This window comes from Odocoileus virginianus, chromosome 16 (genome assembly GCF_023699985.2).
Source record: "Odocoileus virginianus isolate 20LAN1187 ecotype Illinois chromosome 16, Ovbor_1.2, whole genome shotgun sequence".
In the NCBI taxonomy this organism is placed as follows: domain Eukaryota; kingdom Metazoa; phylum Chordata; class Mammalia; order Artiodactyla; family Cervidae; genus Odocoileus; species Odocoileus virginianus.
The window spans coordinates 59,964,832-59,987,452 of NC_069689.1; the positions used below are offsets into that span (position 1 = coordinate 59,964,832).

Here is a 22,621-nt window from a genome sequence, read left to right on the forward strand (position 1 = left end):
AATTCCCTTTTTCATGACAACTTCTTCCTACATAAATTTCCCCAGGTTTCTTTTCTCAGTTTGTCTGCTTGGGTCTCTGACTTACATCCAGACACTTCCCTCATGATCTGATGATCCTTGGCATCCTGCTCATATTTAGCAACAGGACACAGACACATGCACACAAACTGATTGGAAGCTCTGTGTATGTGGGTGGGCTTGTTGAGTACAGTCTTCACTGTAGACATATCCAGCTCAACCCTTTCCTGGGGGACCCTCTGGTATCGTAAGTTGGATTGTCTCCCAGGCTGGTCAGATCCCCAAAGGATGCTCTCCCGATCTTGCGCCTGGCCTGTGCCCAGACCCAGCATTGTGGGAACTGAACTGGAAGGAGAGGTGGAGGCTCAAGGGGCCACAGTGAGCTTTTTTTTTTTTTGCTTTCTCAGAAGCCCTGCATTCTCAGCAGCGCCTCACCTTCTAGGGTCTGGTGCACCCAGTCCAGAGACCCCGGGGCCATACTCCCTCCAGAATGCAGCCCTCAGCCTCCTGCCAGGCATGGGCTCAGAACCCACTGCTGCCTGCCAGCCTCTCCAGATTCAGCTTCGTCTTCTCCTGCTGCTGCCCCCTCCCCTTTCCCCCCACTCCCACCCCTCGGGGACTCTGTGATGGAACCAGACTGCCAGCCCTGCATTTGGTTCCCTCAGGTCTGCTCAGCCAGCTACTGCGTGTCCATCTGCTTTTCATTTTCCAAACTTCATTGCCATTTTTTTCTTTCTCATTATCTTCATCCTCGTGTTGTTTATCTCCATTTTAGCATTATTTACGATGGTTTTCATTTTGTTTATTAATGTTTGTTGTTGTCTAACGTTGTTTTAGGGTTTCAGTGGGGTTTGGGGAGACAGTAGAGCTAAGTGCTTCTTTTCAGTCTTCTATTTTTAACCAGAAGTTATGGCTGTTAAAAAAACGAAGCAAACATGATCCTCATTGGGAAGACTGAGACAAAACTGGTTAACTTGGCTGCATTTTGCTTTGTTTGTTTTTGAAGACAATAGAAATTGTCGCTGAATGGAAAATGCTTTGTGGGGAAGTGACATTTGAAGTATACTTTGCAGGAACAGAAGTAGGTTTCTCAGAGCACAGTGTAGACTGCCAGGGAGAGGAGAATATCAGGGTTTTTCCTCACTTTGACATTTCCTAATTGTAAAGGAGGGCTTCCCTGGTAGTTCAGCAGTTAAAGAATCTGCCTGCCAAGCAGGAGACTCGGGTTCAATCCCTGGCTCAGGAAGATCCCCCGGAGAAGGAGATGGCAACCCACTCCAGTATTCTTGCCTGCCCATGGACAGAGAAGCCTGGTGGGCTACAGTCCATGGGGTCACAAAGAGCCTGACACAACAAATAAACAACAACAGCATCCATGAAGGACTGACCACTAGCAACTCAGAAGCTGAGTACTTAGTGGCTTTGTTTTTCAGATGGTGTCCTCGGATCGAAGCCCACTCTCATTCCTGCCCACAGAAGCTCAAGCCCAAGTGTCCCCCCCACCCCCTTACCCTGCAGCCCACGACCTGCCCCAGCCTCTGCTGCAGCAGCCCCATGCCCAGGAGCTGCCTGCCCAGCAGCCCCAGGCGGCCTCATCGCTGCCCCAGTCGGACTTCCCGCTCCTCACAGCACAGGTGAGTCCCATCCAGAGCCCCAGGCAGGAGGGGATGCTCATGCCACCCCGTGTTCCAAACTAAATGGTTCCTTCCTTCTTCCCTGAAGGGCTCATCTTTGACCAGCTTCTTCCCAGATGTAAGCTTTGACCAGCAGTCCATGAGGCCAGGTCCAGCCCTTACTCAGCAGGTGAGTGAGTGCCCGGGCCTGCCTCGTCCCCAGAGCAGGAACTGTCACCTTCAGGCTGCTCCGCAGGGGAAACCCACACCCAGCAGTCTCAGTTGGTACCGTAGTTCTCTGACCTCAGGTGCGCTCAGCAGCTGGGGAGCCTGGCATCGCCCCAAGCCCTAGATGCTGGTGCCGGCTGCCTTAATTCATTGTCAGGCATCAGTGAAGGACCTTTTGGAACACATGGTGGAAGACTTGTGATGACATTCTAGCCATAGAATTGTAGACACGCTCATGCTGGAAGGAACTGAGCAATCCATGGGTCTATCATGATGAGGAGATAAGGAGCAGGCAAGCGCTTTGCCTTGGCCCGAGTTGCTGTGTGTGGCCTCCTGAGAGCCCATCCTGGCCAGGCAGGGGTCCTTCCTGAAGGTTCTTTCATGCAGCCATTTTCTTTTGCTTTTTAGTTTCTCCCTAATAACACAGACAATCTTCTATATCCCTAGATTTTATGTTGTTGTTCAGTTGCTAAGTTGTGTCCGACTCTTTGCAACCCCATGGACTGCAGCATGCTAGCCTTCCCTATTCTTTACTATCTTCCGGAGTTTACTCAAACTCATATCCATCGAGTAGGTGATGCCATTCAACCATCTCATCCTCTGTCACCCCCTTCTCATTCTGCCTCAGTCTTTCCCAGCATCAGGGTATTTTCCAATGAGTTGGCTCTTCGCATGAGGTGGCCAAAGTGTTGGAGTTTCAGCTTCAGCATCAGTCCTTCCAGTGAATATTCAGGGTTGATTTCCTTTAAGATTTTATAGTATTCGATAATTATGGTTTGGGCTCCAGGATATATTACAGAGAGAAGGAAGAGCACTTTCCAGAACTTAACAAAAACAGTAAAAGTAAATAAAGACAGATGTTTTCCGTGTAGGCCATAGGGAGTGGTGAGAACCAATAGTCTCTGCCGCCTGATTTTCTAGAGAAGCCATGTGAGTCTAGGTGAGTCAGTGTCTTTCTGAAAAGTGATGGAAACTCCTATTTTGAAAGATTTTTTAATGGTTTAAAAATTGATTTCAGGAATGGCACCTAAAATAGGCTCCAGTTCTGACCCATCCTCATCAAGGCTTTTTGCAGAGAGAGGCTTGCTTGCATTCCTCCCTCTGAGTGAGAGAAGGAGAGGGGTCTACTGTCTCATTTCTTTTGAAAGCAAAGAGGAAAAGAGCCCATCACTTCCTTGGTTATAGACCGAGCCTTTGAAGTGTTCCCACCCATGGTAGTTTCCAGAAGCCTCAGTGTTCTGAGGAGGGAGGTGGCTGTGACTGGTGGGCCCACAGGAACCACAGCCAGTGGCGTTATCCAGGATGGCGTAGAGCGCCAGGCAGTGTGCGAACAGGGACACATCACCCACAGTGTAGCCCTCTGGCCCCTCCTCCATTGCAGTCCCCCCGCTACCCAAGCAGAATGTTCTGTGTGGGCTGTCACAGCAGAGAAGGGGTATGACAGCTCCCATGGCTGGTTTTGCTTGGGGGGCACACAGCACAGTCCTCCCCAGGGAGGCAGAGACCATCCCTCACACAGTGACCTCTGGTGCCTCCAGGTGCCCCTGGTGCAACAAAGTCCCCAAGAACCACAGGACTCCTTTCATTTGAGACCAAACCTGTATTCCAACTGCGGGAATTTCCCAAACACCGTCCTGACAGGTGAGTGCGGGCCACCTCCCAGCTGCTTCTTTCACGTCACTGTTTCTCCAGATACCGCTATAAGACAGTTTAAACAACATGACATTATATAAAGCCAAAACATGAAAGCCCTGCAGCTCAGCTTTACCTTGTCGAGAATTGGGAGTCCAGCCCCAGAGACTGTGAGGCAGTGGGGAAGGGCCTGGTGACCCAAGCCTTTTTACGACCTGCTGAGTTTCCAGTGACTGACCACTGTTCAAAGGGAGGAAACCTGTAGAACTGGGACTTGTGGAACTGATTGCAAAGAACACAGATTCCAGAGCAGGACTGTGGGCCTGGGAGTGGTTGGGACATGGGTGATGACTGTCCTGGTTGGCGAGATGGCAGGGGGTCATCACCAGTCGTGTCCTGAGTGACCTGGCCCCCACGCCTTCTAATCCGCACTGTTCTCCTCTCCTGCTGCTCTTTCCAGAAGACTCAAGCACCAGCCTGTTCAAAGACCTCAGCAGTGCACTGGCAGGCATGCCCGAGGTCAACCTAAGCGTGGACACTCCGTTCCCACTGGAGGAAGAGCTCCAGATCGAACCTCTGAGCCTGGACGGACTCAACATGTTAAGCGATTCCAGCATGGGTCTGCTCGACCCCTCTGTAGAAGAGACATTTCGAGCTGACCGACTGTGAGGTGATCAGAATGGGACAGGAGGACTTATTTCTGAAACAGCTAAAACAGAATGGAATGGAACTAGCTCCACCCCTGGGCGTTAGTTATCTCGGGCTTCTGACCTCGAAGGAACCCAATTCCTCGGCTCCCAGCTCTCAGATGAGGTCCCATCTCAGTCGCCGTGGCCTTCTCTCAACCACAGAGCTGGGCGCCATCCCTCAGGCCCACAGCACAGGCCCTGTCACTGCAAGCCTGCTGCTTTGGCGCTTCTGATGACTCGGTTGTCACCACACCTGTGACATCTTTTATTGACCATCTAGCTGGTCAATGAGTAAAAGAAAATGTGTACCAAGAGGCCTCAGTAGCCGTGTATAATGCTCAGAACCACTGATCTCAGTCAACACTGAAGAAAGGACCTGAAGTGGGGGGCGGTCTGGGGCTGCGGGCCTCCAGGAGCCGACTCACCTCCAGCAACGGTACCAAGCCCCACGATGCCTGCCGTGGTCCCACTGTCTCGACTTAGCACCCCAGGCAGCCATGGGATGTCCAGGGCAGCGCAGAGGGCCAGGGCTCCCTGAGAGACCTCCATCCAAACATGAAGAAGGATTTCCGCCACATGTCCAAGAACAGACTTGAGTTGAGCAAACTGAATTCTAATTGGTTTTCTCCTGGTTTGTAATCTCTTCTCTGCTGCTGCAGTACCCCTTTTCCTTTGGATGAGAGGAAAAGGAAGACTATTTTATTTTATTCTGTCACTGAAGAAAAAAAAAAATCAAAATCCCCTGGTAATGGATGAGCCTGAAGAGAACAGGGCTTCTACTCAGTGGCTGCAGAAGACAGAGAGGGGGGCTGTGTGTAGGTATCTTACAGGCACACGATGTCCTTGAGACAAGCTCCAAACCATCTAGACCTCCCTGTCAACAGACTGGCCAGGAGGAGCGGCCAGGGGTCTGGACCAGCACCACCACCCCTCCCCAGCAACTGTGCAGCAGCAGAGGGAAGCTGGTTCTCTGTGGAAAGGGGGTGTTCCTGTCACCTCACTAGACCATAAGCTCATTGAGGGCAGAGACTGTGCCTTACCCATCACCAAACCCCTTGCACCCAGCAAGTGCCTGGCTCTGAGCAGGTGCTGCTGACCTGGGCGTCGAATGCACACACGCGTGAATGAGCAGATGAAGCACGAATGAATGAATCTGCCTCGCTGGGAGGCAGTCTAATCTTTCACTGACCCTCTTCCTCACCAAAGCTTCTCAGAGCTTCAGCTTTTCTAACACTCATGCCTGTGGTTAAGTGAAGCACACACTTTAAGATGCTTTTAACACTAGGTGACCCAAGTCCACGGTTAGGCCACATACCTTGTCCTCCTCGAGGCTATGCACGTGGGTGGGCAATGTCTTGTGAGTATACCTTAGGGTGGCTCAGCAAGCTGGGGCCTCCCCCATACTGGGACCTCGGGGGTCCCAGCCATCACAAACATCTTCTCCCTCAGACCTGTGTTTTGCTCTCGATTGCATTAAGAGATTCACCCTCTGAGGCTGAAGAAATAATGTATAGAAAAACGAAGGCCTAATTTATGGAACTATCATTAGGCATCAGTACTTTAGCACAAAATGGCATTACTGTATTTCCACCAGCACCTGCCTCCTCTGATTCAGTCTATGCCAGCCCCTGACCAGAAACGCCGATGGGTGGGCTTAAAAACCATCAGGGGAGGAGTCTGGGCAAACGGGCCTCACACGGGCCTGGGAAGACAGCATAGGGTAGACAGACACACTGAAGGAGTGATAAAGATGCTAGAGCCAGACAGACAGCTTCTTTCCAGGGGACACCAGGCATGTTGCTAAAGGGCCCAGATTACTCCCACCTAAAGAAGCAAAGCGGCACCCTGTGGGTCTGAACCTGACACGTGGCCCTGGTGGCAGGAAAGAGTCTGTCACAGGGTCCTGGGCTGTTGACCTCCCCAGACTTTCTGTTTCCTTCTGTCTCCAGGGGGCTGCCTTCCCTCCAATCTTTTAAGTAACCCAAACGGTGCACCGCTCTGTCTCCAGTGTGGAGCCCAGGTCTTGGTCTTCTTGCATCACATTTGCTCTGAACACCCCCCTCTTGAATTAGAAAGACCAGAGCCTTCCCTGCCTGAGCTCTGGCTCAGGAAGGGGCCGTGGGCTTCCCCTTCGAAGCCTTATTCCCAGTTAGACTTCCAGATCTCAGCGACTTTTTGTGAAAGAAGATGGCCTTTCATTGTACACAGCACCCCAGCGTGCTCAAAGAGCCAGATGCTGCCTGCCTCTCATGTGTCAGAAACCCCCTGAGATCTGAACTAGCCTTTCAGACAAGGGGTTGTGCTGATGTCATGAGAGGTTTCTTTTTTTTTTTTTTTTTTTTAATGGAGATTCCAGGATAGTCTGCTCTCTACACAGTGCCTTACCCATGGTGATCACTGGTGTCAGGGTCCTAACTCTGTATGCACAGCAGCCCAGCCATACAGCCAGAGACCCCGAGACCTGCAGGACCAAGTATGCTCCCCTGGGCATTCACCAAGGACTTGTGGAAATGGAGGCTCCTGGGAGAAGTGACTTGTTTGGGGGGAGGGTAATGATGACAGTAAGGTTTAGCACTGAATCCAGTTTGTCCTTAGGTCCGTCCATCCCCTCTCTTCCTGTGAAAAGGTTTTGGACATTATACAACCTGCCTTGCTTACCCATGTCAAGGACACCCATGGACAGGGGTCGCCCTGACCTCCTCACTGCTGTCTTTGGTCCTCAGCATCTGAAATGGCTGCAGACTTCAGATTAAACTATTTTTCAATATTTAGTTTTTCACAAGAAATCGATGGTTGTACTACTCTCATTTACTAGCAGTTAAACAGCATAAAACTAAAAACCTATCTGTGTTTCTGTTTTTTCTTCCCCCTTCTGTATGGTTGTGGTTTTTAGGACATAAGGTGTCAGGAGAACCTTGGTTATGTCTAGATCAACATGAATTCTCCACTGTCCTGTCTCATTTCTCCTAAGTCTACTGTATATTACCTGAGCTGAAATGTATACCCCAGTCCATTTGCATAGTTGAAGACACTTTCTACTCTGACCCTTGTCGTCTCTTCTGATTCATGCACGGACGGTCTGGTCCCAAGCGTGTTTCTTCCACGGCTTTGTGATGGAAACATTACAGCAAAACTAATCAGACTTCCCACCAGTATCCTAGTCCACACGCCCCTCGTCAAACAATATTTAAAGATTGGAAATTTGTATAAAGTAGCTTCCAAGTTTTATAATGCATCGTTTTACATCTTTCGTAATTAAAAGCAGCACAATAAGGTTGTATGTGCGTCCAGTGTCTTCCTTGGGCTCTGGTGAGATAAACAGGTGGCGAGTCCTTCTTAGTGCAGCCTGCAGTCAGAGATTTCTGGTCCATGGCTGAGCAGAGCCTGCACTGGCCCGCTTCTCCTAATACGCGCTGTGGCGCCCAGTCCTGAGAGAAGTCCAGAAGGAAGTAGGGGCACATGTGTGCCCAGGACAGAGGCATCGTTGTAGGGGCTCAGCATTCTGCTCCCTCTTCTGAGGTTCAAGCCACTGATATGCCTCCCCCGCCCAGTCACTCTGCCGCAGGTACTGGTCTTTAGCTCTTTCAGTCCTAAAGGAAATCAACCCTGAACATTCGTTGGAAGGACGGATGCTGAAGCTGAAGCTCCAATACTTTGGCCACCTGATATGAAGAGCTGACTCATTGGAAAAGACCCTGATGTTGGGAAAGATTGAGGGGAGGGGGAAAAAGGGTGACAGAGGATGAGATGGTTGGATGGCATCACCGACTCAATGGACACAAGTTTGAGCAGACTCCAGGAGATGGTGAAGGACAGGGAAGGCTGGCGTGCTGCAGTCCATGGGTTTGCAAAAAGTCAGACACAACTGAGTGACTGAACAACAACCCGTTTCACCAAGGACTTGGGTTCTGCTTTCTACCCCCAGCCCCTCTCCCCCTGTCCCAGCAGGGTTCAGAGCGTGGACCTCTCCAACAGCAAACAGCCTCAGCTGCCCCCGGAGACCCACTTCCTCAGCCGCACCCAAGGCTCGTCATAAAGATGACTCTTCTGAAATCTTACTCAGAAATCCCACCTCTGACCCTGACTTGCTGAGCCACCATTTCTACTCAGGTCCTCACGCACCCTGTTATCTGACTCCACCGGGACTTCTGTCCCTTGTCCCTCCTCTCAGTCTGCCTGTCCCCTCTTCAGAGGCCTTCAGGACACCCTCACCAGCCCTCCTGCTCTGAGCCTGGCGTTTCTCAGTAGCCACACACTGCCCCTAAGCCCCCTCCCTCTTCTGCCCCCAGACCTCTCCTCCCATCAGGGCCCTTCTCTCCTCACAGCCGGAAACTCCAGGTTTCCTTCAGAGGGCAGCTCCCTCAGCATTCCAGCTGCCCCCACGCCATCCTTTCTCCTGGAAAACTTGTCCTAAATCTGTACCTATCCGTCCTCCCTCCTCTCTGCCTCACCTAGTTCTCGCTTTTCACATGTGATTTACCTGTGCTTCCTCCAAGGACACCTGATCCTCCCCAGGCCTCCTCACCGTCTCCAGCAGCTTTTTACCTCAGCCCGAGGACGGTCTATGCGTTTAGTTCCTCAGTCGTGTCTGAGTCTTCGCAACACCACAGAGTGTAGCCCACCAGGCTCCTCCGTCATGGGATTCTCCAGGCAAGGATACTGGAGTTGCCATTCCCTTCTCCAGGGGATCTTCCCGACCCAGGGCTTGAACCTGGGTCTCCTGTATTGCACGTGGATTCCTTACCATCTGTGCCACAGTCTCCTCCTTGCTAAAGACCAACCGTGAAATAATGCTCTCCTCAGCTCGGACTTCTCTGCCAACCACAACCTCTCTCGAAGAGTTGCTCATGCTCAGCTCCGGTCTCAACTCCCCTGGCCAGTCCAGTCCCTCTCCTCCGTGGCCCTTCCCTGACATGTGAGCCCTGTGGCTGCTCCCGTTCCCTCCCCTAGCTCCTCTCTCTGGCTCCAGTAAGTCCTCTTGTCCTCTGAGGGCACATCGTCCGCTACCATCTCTTCTCTCAGAACCACTGTCCCCAGGCCATCACCTCCAAGTTGATGGCCCCCGACGTCCAGCCTCCCATCGCCTGCCTGTTAGCTCAGGCTCACCTGCGCTCCACCCATGTGCCCGCCGCACAGCCCTTCATAGTTCTGTGTTCGCTGGCAAGCATTCCTCATCACACTTGACACTGGCCGTCCCCATACAACTCTCTGCTCTGTGAGGACAGGGACCTTGCCTTCTACTTGAATTCTCTGTCGCCAGTGCCTGGCATGTAGTAGGTGCTCAATAAATAGTTTTGAACTGCTGACTTCTGCCTGTCCTCTCAGATCACAGCCTTTATCTCCCACATAGCCTTCCTCCTCCCCTCAAATCCAGCCTGAGTCCGGAAAGGCTGCCTCAGCCCCAAGTCTCTCTCTCTTTAGCCTGACACCATCTTCTCATCCAGCTCCCACCTCGTCTCTGGCCCACGAGGCAGCCTCTGCCTCCCCTCAGAAATTAGCAGAGTAGAGACTTCCCCGGTGGTCCAGTCGTTAGGACTCTGAACTCCCAATGCAGGGTGCCCGGGTTCAATCCCTGGTCAGGGAACTAAGATCTCACTTGCCACATGACGTGGTCAAAATAAAGAGATTTGTAAAAAGAAAAAAAAAATTAGTGACAGATTTTACTTTCATGTTTTTGTTCCCCAGGGTTCTTAAAATTAAACAATAAGTACTCCCCCTCACCAGTTTTATAGCATTGTAGGGGTTCATTGTGTAATGAATTCATAGTGAGAGCACTTAAAATCATGCCCTGCACATCATAAACACTCAATAAATGGCAATTATTACATTATTTGTTGCACGGATACACTGTCCTTTTAAAAAAAGGATTCACAAATCTTTAGAAGTACTGAATCTGTATAGTGCTTGCTTTAAAACACCAAATCTTACCATGGGGAGGATGGTCTTAAGTTGGTTTTATTTAGGTCCTGTTTGCCAAATGAGCTTTACTATTTGCAAGTATGGAAAAGGCAGTTATATATATGGGACTGTGTCCCGCTGTGGACACTAGATGGAGCTGAGACACAAGAGTAGCTGTCAGGACCCAGAAACGGCCCCTAGCGCCACCTGACCCTCTCCTCTAATTTCACCTTTAGACGGGTAGACGGCAGTGTGGTTAGCAGGTAATCCTACGATGGCAGAGGATAAGTTTCTCTAGTGACCGCTCAGACCCTGCACATCACACGTCCCTGAAGCAGGTCAAGGATGGCTTCTTGGGTTTATGGGTGAGGAAGGAGGCCCAGATGGCGCTGAGTCACCTGTCGACACAGGGAGCCCAGACCTTGCAAAACGGCCGGGCTTCCCCACCTGCGGCATCACAGACCCCCAAAGCTCGAATGTGCGGGCGGAGCTCCGCAAGCGGCCCGACCCGTCGGACCCTCAGGGCCTGAACCGCGCCCCTCACCCACCCGGGAACCCGGGGGACGCAGCCCCGACCGGAGGGTCCTGGAGCGCGGGGACGGAGCACAAGCCCAAACGGAGGGCCGGCTTTTCTCTTTTCCAGCAGTGTTTTTTAATTTTTTAAATAAAAGGCTTTGCTTTCATAATAATAGTACACGCACATTATAAGAATTTCAGGTTAACACTGAAGAGCACAAAAAAGCAAATTTTCAGGTGGTCCGGGAGGCAGCAGCCGCAGAAATGTCGATGGAGACATCTGCTTACGCACGTATTCAGAGAAAAGACCAGGTAGGTGCCTGGAAATTTCTACCAAGAAGTGTTCACAGAATACATGCTTCTTTTGGAAAAAGTCTTTCACAGAAAGGAAAAAAATAAGAAGAAGAAGAAAAGGAAGAAGCCCGAATGTAACTAAAGAAATTGCCGAGCTGCAAATAATTAAAAGAGAAGAAAAATGCCCAGAAGCTGAATTCATCCTTTAAATCTGTTTCAACTGTAGATGGCATCTCTTGACAGTGCTGGAGGGTGGAGGAAATGAGCTCACCCACTTCCCCTCTCCTCCCCCCTCCCATAGGTTGTGAGTTCTTATTTTCACATTGTCAAGGTTTGTGCTACTTGCATCCTGTCCTGTAACCATCCTTCCCACCATTGTTTGGCCCCATTCTGTGTGTGCCTGGGTCGCCTGCTCACTGCCAGGCCTTTCAGAGTGGGTTTCCCAGCCCTCCCTCCTGAGTTCTTTATTTCATTTTTTATTGTAGCTACACAGTGTAGCATGTGGGAACTTAGAACCAACCAGGTACTGAACCTGTGTCCCCTTCAGTGGAAGCCCGGAGTCTTAACCCCTGGACTGCCAGGGAAATCCCATGAGTTCTTTATTTTGATTCCGCTCCTGTCTGACTTGACTTGTCCCTAAGAAATCTGTTTAGGAAGGGGTTTGGGCAGCAGTCACAGACAAGAGGGTGGTTGGCTGCTGGGAGCAAAGGTTGGAGACCTCAGTTCTAAAAAGGGGTGGGTGGGCTCTAAAATTGGCTGAATTATCCCCTGTGAAACTGACATAAATCCCCAATGTAGGGACAAGCACTAATACTCTCCAGTATGATTCCTGGCTGAAAACTGAGTCTTCAGCTTGTATTTGGTGGCTTATAGTCCCCAGCTGGCTCAGCGGTAATGAATCCGCCTGCAGGTGACGCAGGAAACTCAGGTTCGATCCCTGGGTTGGGAAGATCCCCTGGAGAAGGAAACGGCAAGCAGAATACTCACACTGCTCTGGGAAATCCCTTGGACAGAGGAGCCTGGAGGGCTACAGTCCATGGGGGTCGCAAAAGAGTTAGACATGACTGAGCACACAAGTTGAATTCTTAGAATTTGGAAATGGAGGAAATGACTGGGGTAGGGATCCCAGAGGGTATCGTCTTATTTCTTTTTTTTGCCACATCATGCATCATGTAGGATATAAGTTCCTGGACCAGGGATCAAACCTATGCCCTCTACCTTGGGAGCACGGAGTCTTAACCACTGAACTACGGGGGAAGTCTCTTATTTTTTAAAGAAAGAACATGCCAGATTTCTGGTTCAGGGGTCCTCTGTTTCCAGGCCATCACCACTACCTTAACAACCACCCCCCCACCGCCCCCCCCCCCACAATACATACACATTTCATCCATTTGACAGCAGTGCCCTGTCCCATATTCACTTGGAAAAATCCAACTTCTCCTTTAAGACCTAGGTCAAATGACACCTCCTCTGTGAAGCCTTTGTGAAATCTGTATTATGGCTTGGCAAACAGGGATGTATGGTCAGCTTGTGCATAGCAATAAGACCTAGGGACTTCCCTGGCAGTCCAGTGGTTAGGGCTCCCTGGTTCCACTGCAGGGAGCCAAGGTTCGATTCCTGGTCCAGGAACTAAAATTCTCAATGCTCTGTGGCATGGCACCAAAAAAAAAAAGACTATCTAGACACAGTACTGCTTGGGGGCCAAGGGTGTGGGCTCTGGAGTTTTAGAGACCTGGGTTCAAATCTGCCTCCACTCTTCCTGGCTCTGAAGTCAGGGCAAGCAACTGGCCTCTGTGTGGTTCAGTTTCCTTATTTATAAAACAGGGATGGAAAGGTTGTGCCAGCCCCTGGTACACACTTCCTAAATGTTAGATATTGTTTTCACTGTTAACTGTTTTCACTAAATGGGTCTTTTATTGCTAGATCTCAGAAACAGAAGGATTCGTTGAGAAGATCAAGCACTCTGAAAGGAGCACTGACTAGTTTTCTTCATGCACAGAGGGCTCCTGTGGAGCCTCCACCCTCCTCTCTAAGGAGCTGGTGTGAGTGACACTGACCAGTCTGACCAGGGCAACAGCAGCCAAACTCACGTCTCCGGGTCACACTGGCTTTTTCTTTATTCCAAAGGACCTTCAGGACTAACCTCTTGTGCTGATGCTTTTTCAGTGTATCTGACTCCTTGCGACCCCATGGACTGTAGCCCTCCAGGCTCCTCTGTCCATGGGATTTCCCAGGCAAGAATACTGGAGTGGGTTGCCATGCCCTCCTCCAGAGAATTTTCCCAACCCAGGGATCAAACTCACTTCTCTTGTGTCTCCTGCATGGACAGGAAAATTCTTTTTTTTTTTCTTTTTTAGTTTATTTTTAATGGAAGGATAATGGCTTTACAATATTGTGTTGGTTTATGCCATACATCAACATGAGTGGACCATAGGTATACATGTGTCCCCTCCCTCTTGAACTTCCCTCCCACCTCCCACCCCATCCCATCCCCCCAGGTTGTCACAGAGCGCTGGTTTGAGTTCCCTGAGTAGTATAGCAGGCAGGCAGATTCTTTACCACTCTGCTGCCTGGACTAACCTCAGATGATGCTTCTTCTTCACCTGCTCATAACTTGGCCTTATAAGTATCGGATCTTCCTTAACTGCTTTCTGCAGGGCTTTGGTTTCACTCCAACAAGCCCGGCACACTGCCAGGGACCCGCTTTATTGGTTGCAAGATGAGCCATGCAGGCTGGAGGCTGCCGGGCCCTCCCCTCCCAGAAGCCAGGCCTGCGCACACAGGGTCCCCTGACATGTTGGCTCTATCACTCAGCCAATCGGATGCTCCCTCCCAGGACTTTGAAGCCTGAGAGGGAGAGTGAGTGAAGCAGGAGTGAGTAAGCACGGAGTTACTGACCCTGAGCCACGTTAATGGCAGCGCCTTGGAAAGAAGTTTCCCCAGGCCCCTGCATGGCCGTTATTCTGCCATCGGGAAGCCTGGCCATTCAGCAGTTCTCCCGGGCTGGGTGCTGCCCCACTGACTTTCTCATCTGTCCTCTGGAGCAGAGAACTGCTTCATTTCACAGTTTGTGCAGCTGAACTCCCCAAAGAGAAGCCTGGGGATCCTGTAGCACTGTGTCTTCCCCAGACCCGGGGGCTGGTCTGCCATCTGGACTCCTGTTGCTGACGCTGCCTTCTCTTTCAGATTCACGGGTAGCAGTGGGAGCTGGTGAAATGTGTCATTCCTGGCTGCAGGTTCTTTCGGAAGAAAGAATTCTGTGGGCCCGCTCTGGGGAGCGTCCACAGTTACACCAGCACACAGCTCTAGCTGCTGCAGACAGCCCTCACCCAGGGGGCCTGAGAACTAGTGCTGCCCACAGCAAAGCCTGGCAAGCCCTAGTTCTGCAGAATGTTGACAAAGAGATGCACAGGTGGGGCTTCCCTGGTGGTCCAGTGGCTAAGACTCTGAACTCTCAATGCTGGGGGCACGGGTTCCATCCCTGGTCAGGGAACTAGATCCCACATGCTGCAACTAAAGATCCTGCATGCCTCAACTAAGACCCAGTGCAGTCAAATAAATAAATTAACATTTTGTAAAAAGGTGGGGGGCAAATGCACAGAGCAATGCTCCTACTGGCTTGGGGTGTTGGCTGCCTAAACACGTTGGAAAGACGTCTTCACTAAGGGCATTCTCAGGTGCTCTCAAGGGCCAACGCACTTCCAAGAGGTTGACCTGGTAGTTGACATTGCTCAAACTTCTTTGACCCCTGAGTCCTTTTCTTCAGGACCATCTTGTGTGGCTGATGTTCTTTGGAACACACCGGAAAAGGCGTGGAGACGGATAGGGATGGATGAGAGCAGGAGGTGGGAGAGAATTGGACTTTGAAAGGAGCAAAGAAGGAGAAGGGAAAGGATGGAGCAAAATGGAAAAGAACACATGGAAAGGAGAGGGCATCCAGAGGGTTTTGAGGGGTTTGTTTGTTTTGGCCTTGCCGTGAGGCATGAGGGATCTTGGTTCCCTGACTAGGGATTGAACCCGTGTCCCCTGCAGTGGAAGTGCAGAGTTTCAATCACTGGATCAACAGGGAAGTCCCTCCTGGAGATTTCACAGAAGGCCTGGTGAGTCCAGGCTCAGGGAATCCAATGAGATGCCTCTGAACCATCTGTGAATATTATTAATACACCTACTCATGGCTAGAAGTCTTTTTTTTTTTCTAATTCAAAAATGTCTCCATGGTCATCTAGTTTGTGTGAATGAGTGTGGCTCACCAATGCAGGTTTGTTAAAATATCTGTAGTAAAATAGTCATTTTACCAAATGAATCTTGACTTGAAATCTTGGAGAAAATAAAATTGAAAGCCAGAAGAAAGTTATGTGATTAGGTGAGACTTAATAGTGAAGAGATTGAATCAATATGGCAGCTTGAACACATGTTCCAACCCAAGTGGGAAAAAAATATGCAATTTTAAAAAAAATCTATCATAGGGCTAGAAACTACAAAGGGATATCCTCATTATCAGAAATTTTGAGGAAGGACTTCCCTGGTAGTCCAGTGGTTAAGACTCTGTGCTTCCAATGCAAGGGGCATGGGTTTGATCCCCAATGGGGGAGCTAAGATCCCACATGTTGCTCGGCACAGCCAAAAAAATAAAAATAAATAAAATAACAAAAAGAAAAAAATTATGAGGAGTAAAGGATGCCGAAGAGTGAAAGGCAAAGAGATGGGACTGAGTTGAAGGTGAAAATCTAGCCACGAGTGTTCAGAAGAGGATGCTGTGAAAGGAAGGGCTGGCCTTTGGGGTGAGCCAAGTGCAGGGTAGGTGGGCCCAAGGAGCAGGAGATCCAGGCAGCTGAGAAGGTGATCAGTGGGTGTGGTTAGGCCTTGCTGCTCCCCACTGCACCGAGCAACTGGCCCCCATGATGCTAGCAGACAGCAGAGAGATAAGGACAAACCGGGGAGACTTATTTACCACAAGGGCCTAACGCAGGGCTCATTTCCTTCAGAAACAATGAGCCCTTTATCAGTAAGATAAAGACTGACAGCCGACAGAAAACCCAGGGTGAAGACACCACCAGGCAGTTCACGGAGAAGGAAATACAAATCACTCAGACGCATATGAAAGACGCTTGGTCTCACGCATAACGAGAGAAACCCGTTAAAACAACCAGATATAAATTGTTCACTCTTGACAAAGACTTGAAAAGACTGGGCTGGGGAGGGTGTGGGAAAATAGGGCTCTCACATACAGCCGATGGGATGTAAGTTGGTACCACCTTTCTGGAGTACAATTTGATATCAACCACTAGACAGAATAATGAAGGCACTGGAAGAAAATATGATAAAATTGTTTTATATTCCTAGAGTGGGGAAAACTTTCCTAAGCAAGATGAATATACCAAAGATAAAGGACAGGTGACAGCCATTAGGGGCAACATACATAATAACCTAAAATATGCAGAGTCTCTTCATATCACAGGATAAAGTTTTATTTTCCAACATATAAATGGTCAAAGGACAAGAACAGGCAATTCACAGAAGAAACGCAAGTGGCCACTTGTTGAGAAATGACATTGATGCTCACTAAGGGTCAGAGAAATGCAAATATTAAAAGTGATAATATCTAGCATTGGCAAGAAAAAGGCTTGCTCCTGGACACAGTGGGCTTTATGTGCTGGTACAGTCTTTTGAAGGACCATGAAGAGAAAGCATCAGCATGAAAAATGTCTACTTCTAGGAACCAATCCTTTAGAAATACTTGCTCAATGGTATGTGGGTATGTGAAGAAGTATGCATGTGATAGAATTCTTTGTTTTAGAGAAAAACCAAAGATAATCTAAAGATAATCTAAATAATCAGAATGTGGGGAGAGTAAGGGGAGTTCAAGTTCTGTAGTTTTGTACTGTTTGAACTTCTACTTAGTATTTTTTAAAGTAATGCCAAATGTCTGATTTTCAAGAAATTATTTAGGACTTCCCTCGTGGTCCAGTGGTTGAGAATCTGCCTGCCAATGCAGGGGATATGGGTTTGACACAATAAAATAAAACCCTCTAATGGCTTCCCACCACTCTTAGAATCAAAAGCAAATTCTTGGCCATGACCTTACAAAGCCTGGTGTGAACTGGACTCTACCTACTGTCCAATCTCATCATGTCCTTCTTTACCCGCTAAACACACCAAGCTTCCATCTATCCCAACTTCCCAAGTTCATCCTTTCTGTTTCCTGCTCCCTCTGCCTAGAAGTCTCCTTACCCAGATCTTTGGATGACTGATTCCTTCTCATCTTTCAGGTTTCTCAGCTCAAATGTCACCCCCTCAGACAGGCTTCCCTGACCACCTTATCAAAAATAGCCCCTGCCTTAGCCTATCGCTCTCTTTCACATCACCTTGCTTTGGGTGGTTGTTCACTGTTAGAGATGTGTGGGTACTGCCTCAGTGACGATACATAATTTGCGTTTTTCCAGCCTGGTGGTGTGATGTATGTACACCTGCAGTCATTGCCAACGTCGCGCTACATTTCCTTAAGCGATGCTCATTCACATCCCCGGGTGTTAACGTCTTGCTAGCACTGATCTCTACCTGAAATTACCTTGTTTATGGGATCGCCACTCTTCTCCCTTCATGTACCATCGAGAGTTCTTGTTTACAGGCAGCAGATCCTTCTCTAGCTGGTTTCAGTGGGAAAGGAATTTGTTTAAGGATATTGGGTACCTCCTAGAATCTCCAGGAAAGCAGAGAACCAGGCATGGAGGCCATCTGTGTGGATAGCCCCCATTGCACTGACACTGTCGTTTGCTCTGGGGGTGCACTTGATGATGGATGTTGCCACTGGGGTGCCTGCTGCTGCTGCCTCTGGGAGCCAGATGGATCTTCTGTCATCCTGTCTTGGCGCCTGCTTCCCAATGACACATAGCCTCATGCGAGTGCATCTGATTGGTGGTGCCTTAAGTCACGTGCTCTGCTCCTTCTTCAAGTGAGGCTGGGAAGCCACCTGACTTCTACTATGGGGAGGTATGTGTTCACTGGGTGGGGAATTCTCAAAATGTAGGAAGCGTGTTCCATGGTGTAGGGATGTCAAAGTGAGGATGGTGTGTATCTTGCACCATCTACCCCTTAGTTACTTAACCTCCTCATCAACCCTCCTTCCATAGGTAATGTTACAAACAACAACAGAACCCAAGAGAGAGCTGGTTCACAAAAAGAAAATAGTTACTTGCAAAGAGAAGTCATGACTTCACTCTAAAATGTGGGACTTTCTGCCATTTTCTGACCATCTTACTCATATACCTATTTCTTGTTTGCTTACAGCAGCCCTCTAGTAAGAGTTACAAGAGCTGGGGCCTTGTTCATCTCTGTATCCTCATAGAGCAGTGTCCAGCACATCATAGGTACCCATAAATATTAAGTTAGTGAATTGTGTCCATGAAGTCCCTTCCTACAGTGAGCAGGGGTGCCCTGTGTGACCAGTAGGGAACTGTGGAAGTGGCAGTGTATGACTTTCAAGCCTCAGTGGCCATGGCTAACAGCCTCCTCCTTTGCTTGTTCCAATTTCAGGTTTCAGAGAGGAGGAATCCAACTGGCTTATGTTGCCTATTTGTACTAGCCATAGATTGTCAGGAGGCCCTATAAACTGGGGCTTTGAGGAGAGGTGTTTGCCCACTTGGATCATCAGAAAGGGCTATGGCCTCCCAGACCCTATAGTTTAACATGTCTAGTACAACGGGATCATCTTACCTGAGGGCTGGATTTGAAATTCTCCAGGTAAGGCTTTATCCCATATAGTCTGTTATTCACGTGTGCCTGTGTAATGTGCTCAGTCACTCAGTCGTGTCTGACTCTTTGTGACCCCATGGACTCTAGCCCACCAGGCGCCTCTGTCTGTGGAATTCTCCAGGCAAGAATACTGGAGTGGGTTGTGATAGCCTACTCCAAGTAATCTTCGTGACCCAGGAATGGAACCCGAGTCTCTTACGTCTCCAGTGTTGGCAGGTGGATTTTTTCTTTTTTAACCTGGAAGCCTTAGAGTTACTCATGAGCATCTCTTATGCTACCCTTAAAATTCTCCACCGTCTAGTACCACCAATCAAAAATCGAGTTCAGCCAGTTTTCCCCTTTAATTGGGAAGATAACTGTTTTTTTTTGTTGTGCACGTGAAGTACCTGGTTTACCTTATGGGTCTTATTGTATGAAAAGCACATCTTTAGACTTTTAGGGTCATGATGAGATGCTCACATATAAGAGGCACACGGGACCCTAGATTCTTGCAGAGAACCACAGTTCCCGGTCACATCGACCTCCGCTTATTATAGGGTTCATGCTGTCTGAGTAGAAAGAGAGGCAGAATCTCCAGCAGTATTAAAATCATCCTCCCTTCCTCTCTTTTCCAATTACTTCTCTCTCCTCCCTTTTGAATGAATATATACTACAAGGTTTAGTGATTACCAAAAAAAAAAAAAAAATCCACTTGCTCTTATTGGATTTACACATGAATTGCAAGGAAGTCTGGATATAAAAGGCATAAAACTAATCTGATCCCAGGGAGAAAAGCCCCAAGCACGGAAGTAAAAGAAGAAAGCAGTGAAATTGTACTGATAATCCTGTTCTCTGAAAGGGATTGCGCACGTGAATTGAAAGAAGGTTTTAGAAAACAGCTATTACCTATTCTCAGAGCAATCAGACAAGGACAGTGCAGGGCAAGTGGGTGCCTGGTCACGTTAGCTTGTCACTGGAACCTGTGATTAATAGGATTAGAGGAGACTGGGTTATTAAATGAGGTAGGTGAGAGAAACCTATGTGGCAAGCAGGAGAAATGCGTAGAAAGATGGAAGGAAAGCTAGAGGAAAAAGCTGGCCATTTAGGATAAAGTGTGAGGATTTAATGTGGGGGGAAGAGTCCCTGAAGGGAATTCCCTGGCAGTCCAGTGGTTAGGACTCCATATTTCCACAGTAGGGGATGCAAGTTTGATCCCTGGTCAGGAAACTAGATCCTGCAAGCCACCCTGCATGGTTGGAAAAAAAAAAAAAAGGTCCCTGAAATGTCTAAATAAATTAGTACAACAGAATCAGTATTCGAAACATGTCTGTTTTCTCTCTTCCTCTTTCCTTTTCTCTCCCTCCCTGCCTCTCTCTCTGTCTCTCTCTCTCTCACACACACACACAAGAGCAGAGAATTTTTTCTATTTCCTTCACTGCTGTCTCCCCAAAACTTAAAACAGTGCCTAACACATAGTAGGCCCTTAATATTTGCTAAATAAATGCTTATAGTGAACTAAGATGGGTCATCTTGTACCTATCCAAATGAGAAGCCAACTTGACCCTAAGATACATCCTGGTGAAATTCCTAAACTTGATGGGAAGATACGGACTTCTCCTAAATTTCAAGCCGAGGAATCAAAGTCAGGTGACTTTCAAAAGTGTTGATAATCAAGACAGTTTTGAACTTCACCTGGCAGCACTCACTGCCAGAGACACTAGAGTGAAAACTACAGAGTCATCAGGGGATGAGGACTCCCCAGGACTCCTGAAGCCAGGAAGATAATCAAAGGAAATCTCGGACCTAGAAGCTCAAGGAAATGGCCTCACGGGCCATTGGCAAAACATGGAGATTAAAGGACACCTGGAAATAGAGAGCCCTTTCTCATTCCGCTGATGCTTACAGAGTACCATCAACACAGTGGTCTTCTCAGGACCCGAAACTGCGGGCCACCTGCTCCTTCTCCCTGGCCTTGGGTTCTTGCGAGAGGAGACAGTCAATGAACAAAGGAAAGAACAATGGAATCAGCATGGGAAGAACAGGGTTGGACCTGCAGCCTTAACTTGGCCCAGCTGGTGGGGGCAGCCTCAGGCCTCCCTGGGGGACAGCTGGGAGGTCGCAGCCCAGCCCACCACTGGCAACACAGCTGTGTGACACTGCAGGTGCTTTGACCCTGGGTGGTGACCAGAGGGATAGTCTTCCCAGACCCCACCATCCCTCTGCACAGATGGGAAGGGCTCAGCCTTGACACTGTCCCCACAATAGAACTGCAGAGCTGAGGCAGGGACATAGCAGGCCGTGGATCGGGGAGACGGCCAAGGAGTCATCAGAGCCCAGACCAGCATGTTCGTTGTGATGAGAAAAGGGCAGCCCAGGTCCCTCTCTCAAATCTCCAGGGCTCCCAGCTTTGTGAGCTCCACTCCGGAGCCGCCTTTAGTCTTTTGCCACAAGCCAGACCAGAAGGGAGCGAGCTCATGCCCACCTCCTCCTGAGCCTCAGCCATCCGAGGGGGGGCACAACCCAGGACCCTCCCCAAACCCATCCAGGTGGCGTCACAGACAGCCACACGGCAGGAAAGGCGAAACCAGGGCCCACTTGGAAATGCAGGTCCTAAAGGCCAGGACCTCGGCCCCCTGCTTTCTCTCCTCCTCCCACCCCTGGGGCCCAGTTATGTCCATGGCACTTGTTTGTGTGTCTCTGTCCTTTCTGGGATTGATTACCTACTACACCCTACAAGCTGGTGGACAGAACAGCCTCAAAACCTGTTGGGACTTCCCTGAGGGTCCAGTGGCTAAGACTCTGCGCTTCCAATTCCAGGGACCCAGGTTCAATCCCTAGTTGGCGAACTAAGATCCTACATGCCGAAACTAAGAATTCACATGATGCAACCAAGACCCTGGCACAGCCAAATAACTAGATTGATAGATAAATAGTTAAACATTAAACAAACAAACAAAATAACCCTGTCGTCGTGGAGTTTTTACTCCGCAGAGATGACAAGGCAGAGCCCTACATGGATCACCTGTTCCCAGGTCTTTGAAGCTCCGGAGCAATCACCTTGGACACCTCACCCCATCAATGCACAGTAAGAAAGGAGTTAGGAGTTTTTGTACCTTGGGGACAAAAATAAAAACCAAGTCACTTAAATGTCATTCTTATACCAACATTGATTTCATGACTGAAGACAGAGGAAAAAAAAAAAACCATTGTCTGAACAGAGACATATGTAGTGTGTTTTAATTCCCATCCCTTTGGGGGAAAAAAACCCCAAACACACTAAATGCCCCCTCCCCCAAATAGGATAAAAATAAATTTCCAGAACAGACACAAAACAGCAGCTGACTGCCTTTAATACCAAGCACTGTCTGGTGGCTGAATCACCCAGACTTCAGATTATATCCAATGGACAACAAAGGTGGTGATTTACCTCCTGGACAGGGAAGAGGCAGATGGAAGTGCAGGGACGTGTGGGGGGCCAGGGTGCCCTCTCCCCATCCCTTTGTCTTTCAGCCTATCTCTGTCTCTCTTTTTTTCTTCCTGTGTCCCATGTCTATCCTTCCATCACTCTTGCTGTCTGTCGGTGTCCTAGCCTCTGTTGATCTCTGCCTGCTGACCTGTCTCTCTCAGAACACGAGATCTCTCACCTCTGCTTCCCAGTACATCTGCTTTTTCCCTTCTCTCTCTTTCTCTCTGTTTGCCTGTGGACTGGCTTTCTCATCTCTGCTAAAACACGGCAGTCTTTTCATGACCCTAGACTTTGGTGCCTGTACTAACTGACCCCATCTCTAAGTGACCCAATTCTTGATACCCAGGCCAGGGAGGGGATTGGCTTAGCCTCTGATATGCTTCCTCTGGGTGGACCACCTCTCTGTTCCATGGCTCTGTATGTGTGTGTGGGTGGGTGTGTGTGTGGGTGGGGGGTGGAGGGCATGGTCCACTCTTGAGAATGGCCATGGATGTGAAAGTTCTCAGATAAAAAAACAAACCCTGGGGACACAGCTC

General features: G+C 49.2%; 1 protein-coding gene across 2 annotated transcripts in view; it reads left to right on the forward strand.

Annotated features, from left to right (window-relative positions):
- The window catches only part of CRTC3 (CREB regulated transcription coactivator 3), a 98,772-nt gene extending 91,314 nt beyond the window's left edge, over positions 1-7,458 (forward strand). The window contains exons 12-15 of one of the 2 annotated variants that reach the window (XM_070478315.1): positions 1,452-1,652; positions 1,741-1,821; positions 3,398-3,500; positions 3,955-7,458. In XM_070478315.1, coding sequence (XP_070334416.1) covers positions 1,452-1,652; positions 1,741-1,821; positions 3,398-3,500; positions 3,955-4,160 — 591 coding nt within the window. In that variant the 3' untranslated portion in view covers positions 4,161-7,458. Of the gene's footprint in view, positions 1-1,451; positions 1,653-1,740; positions 1,822-3,397; positions 3,501-3,951 lie in introns of both variants that reach the window. The other variant, XM_070478314.1, reaches the window with a different exon arrangement.
- Positions 7,459-22,621: the final 15,163 nt, after the last annotated feature.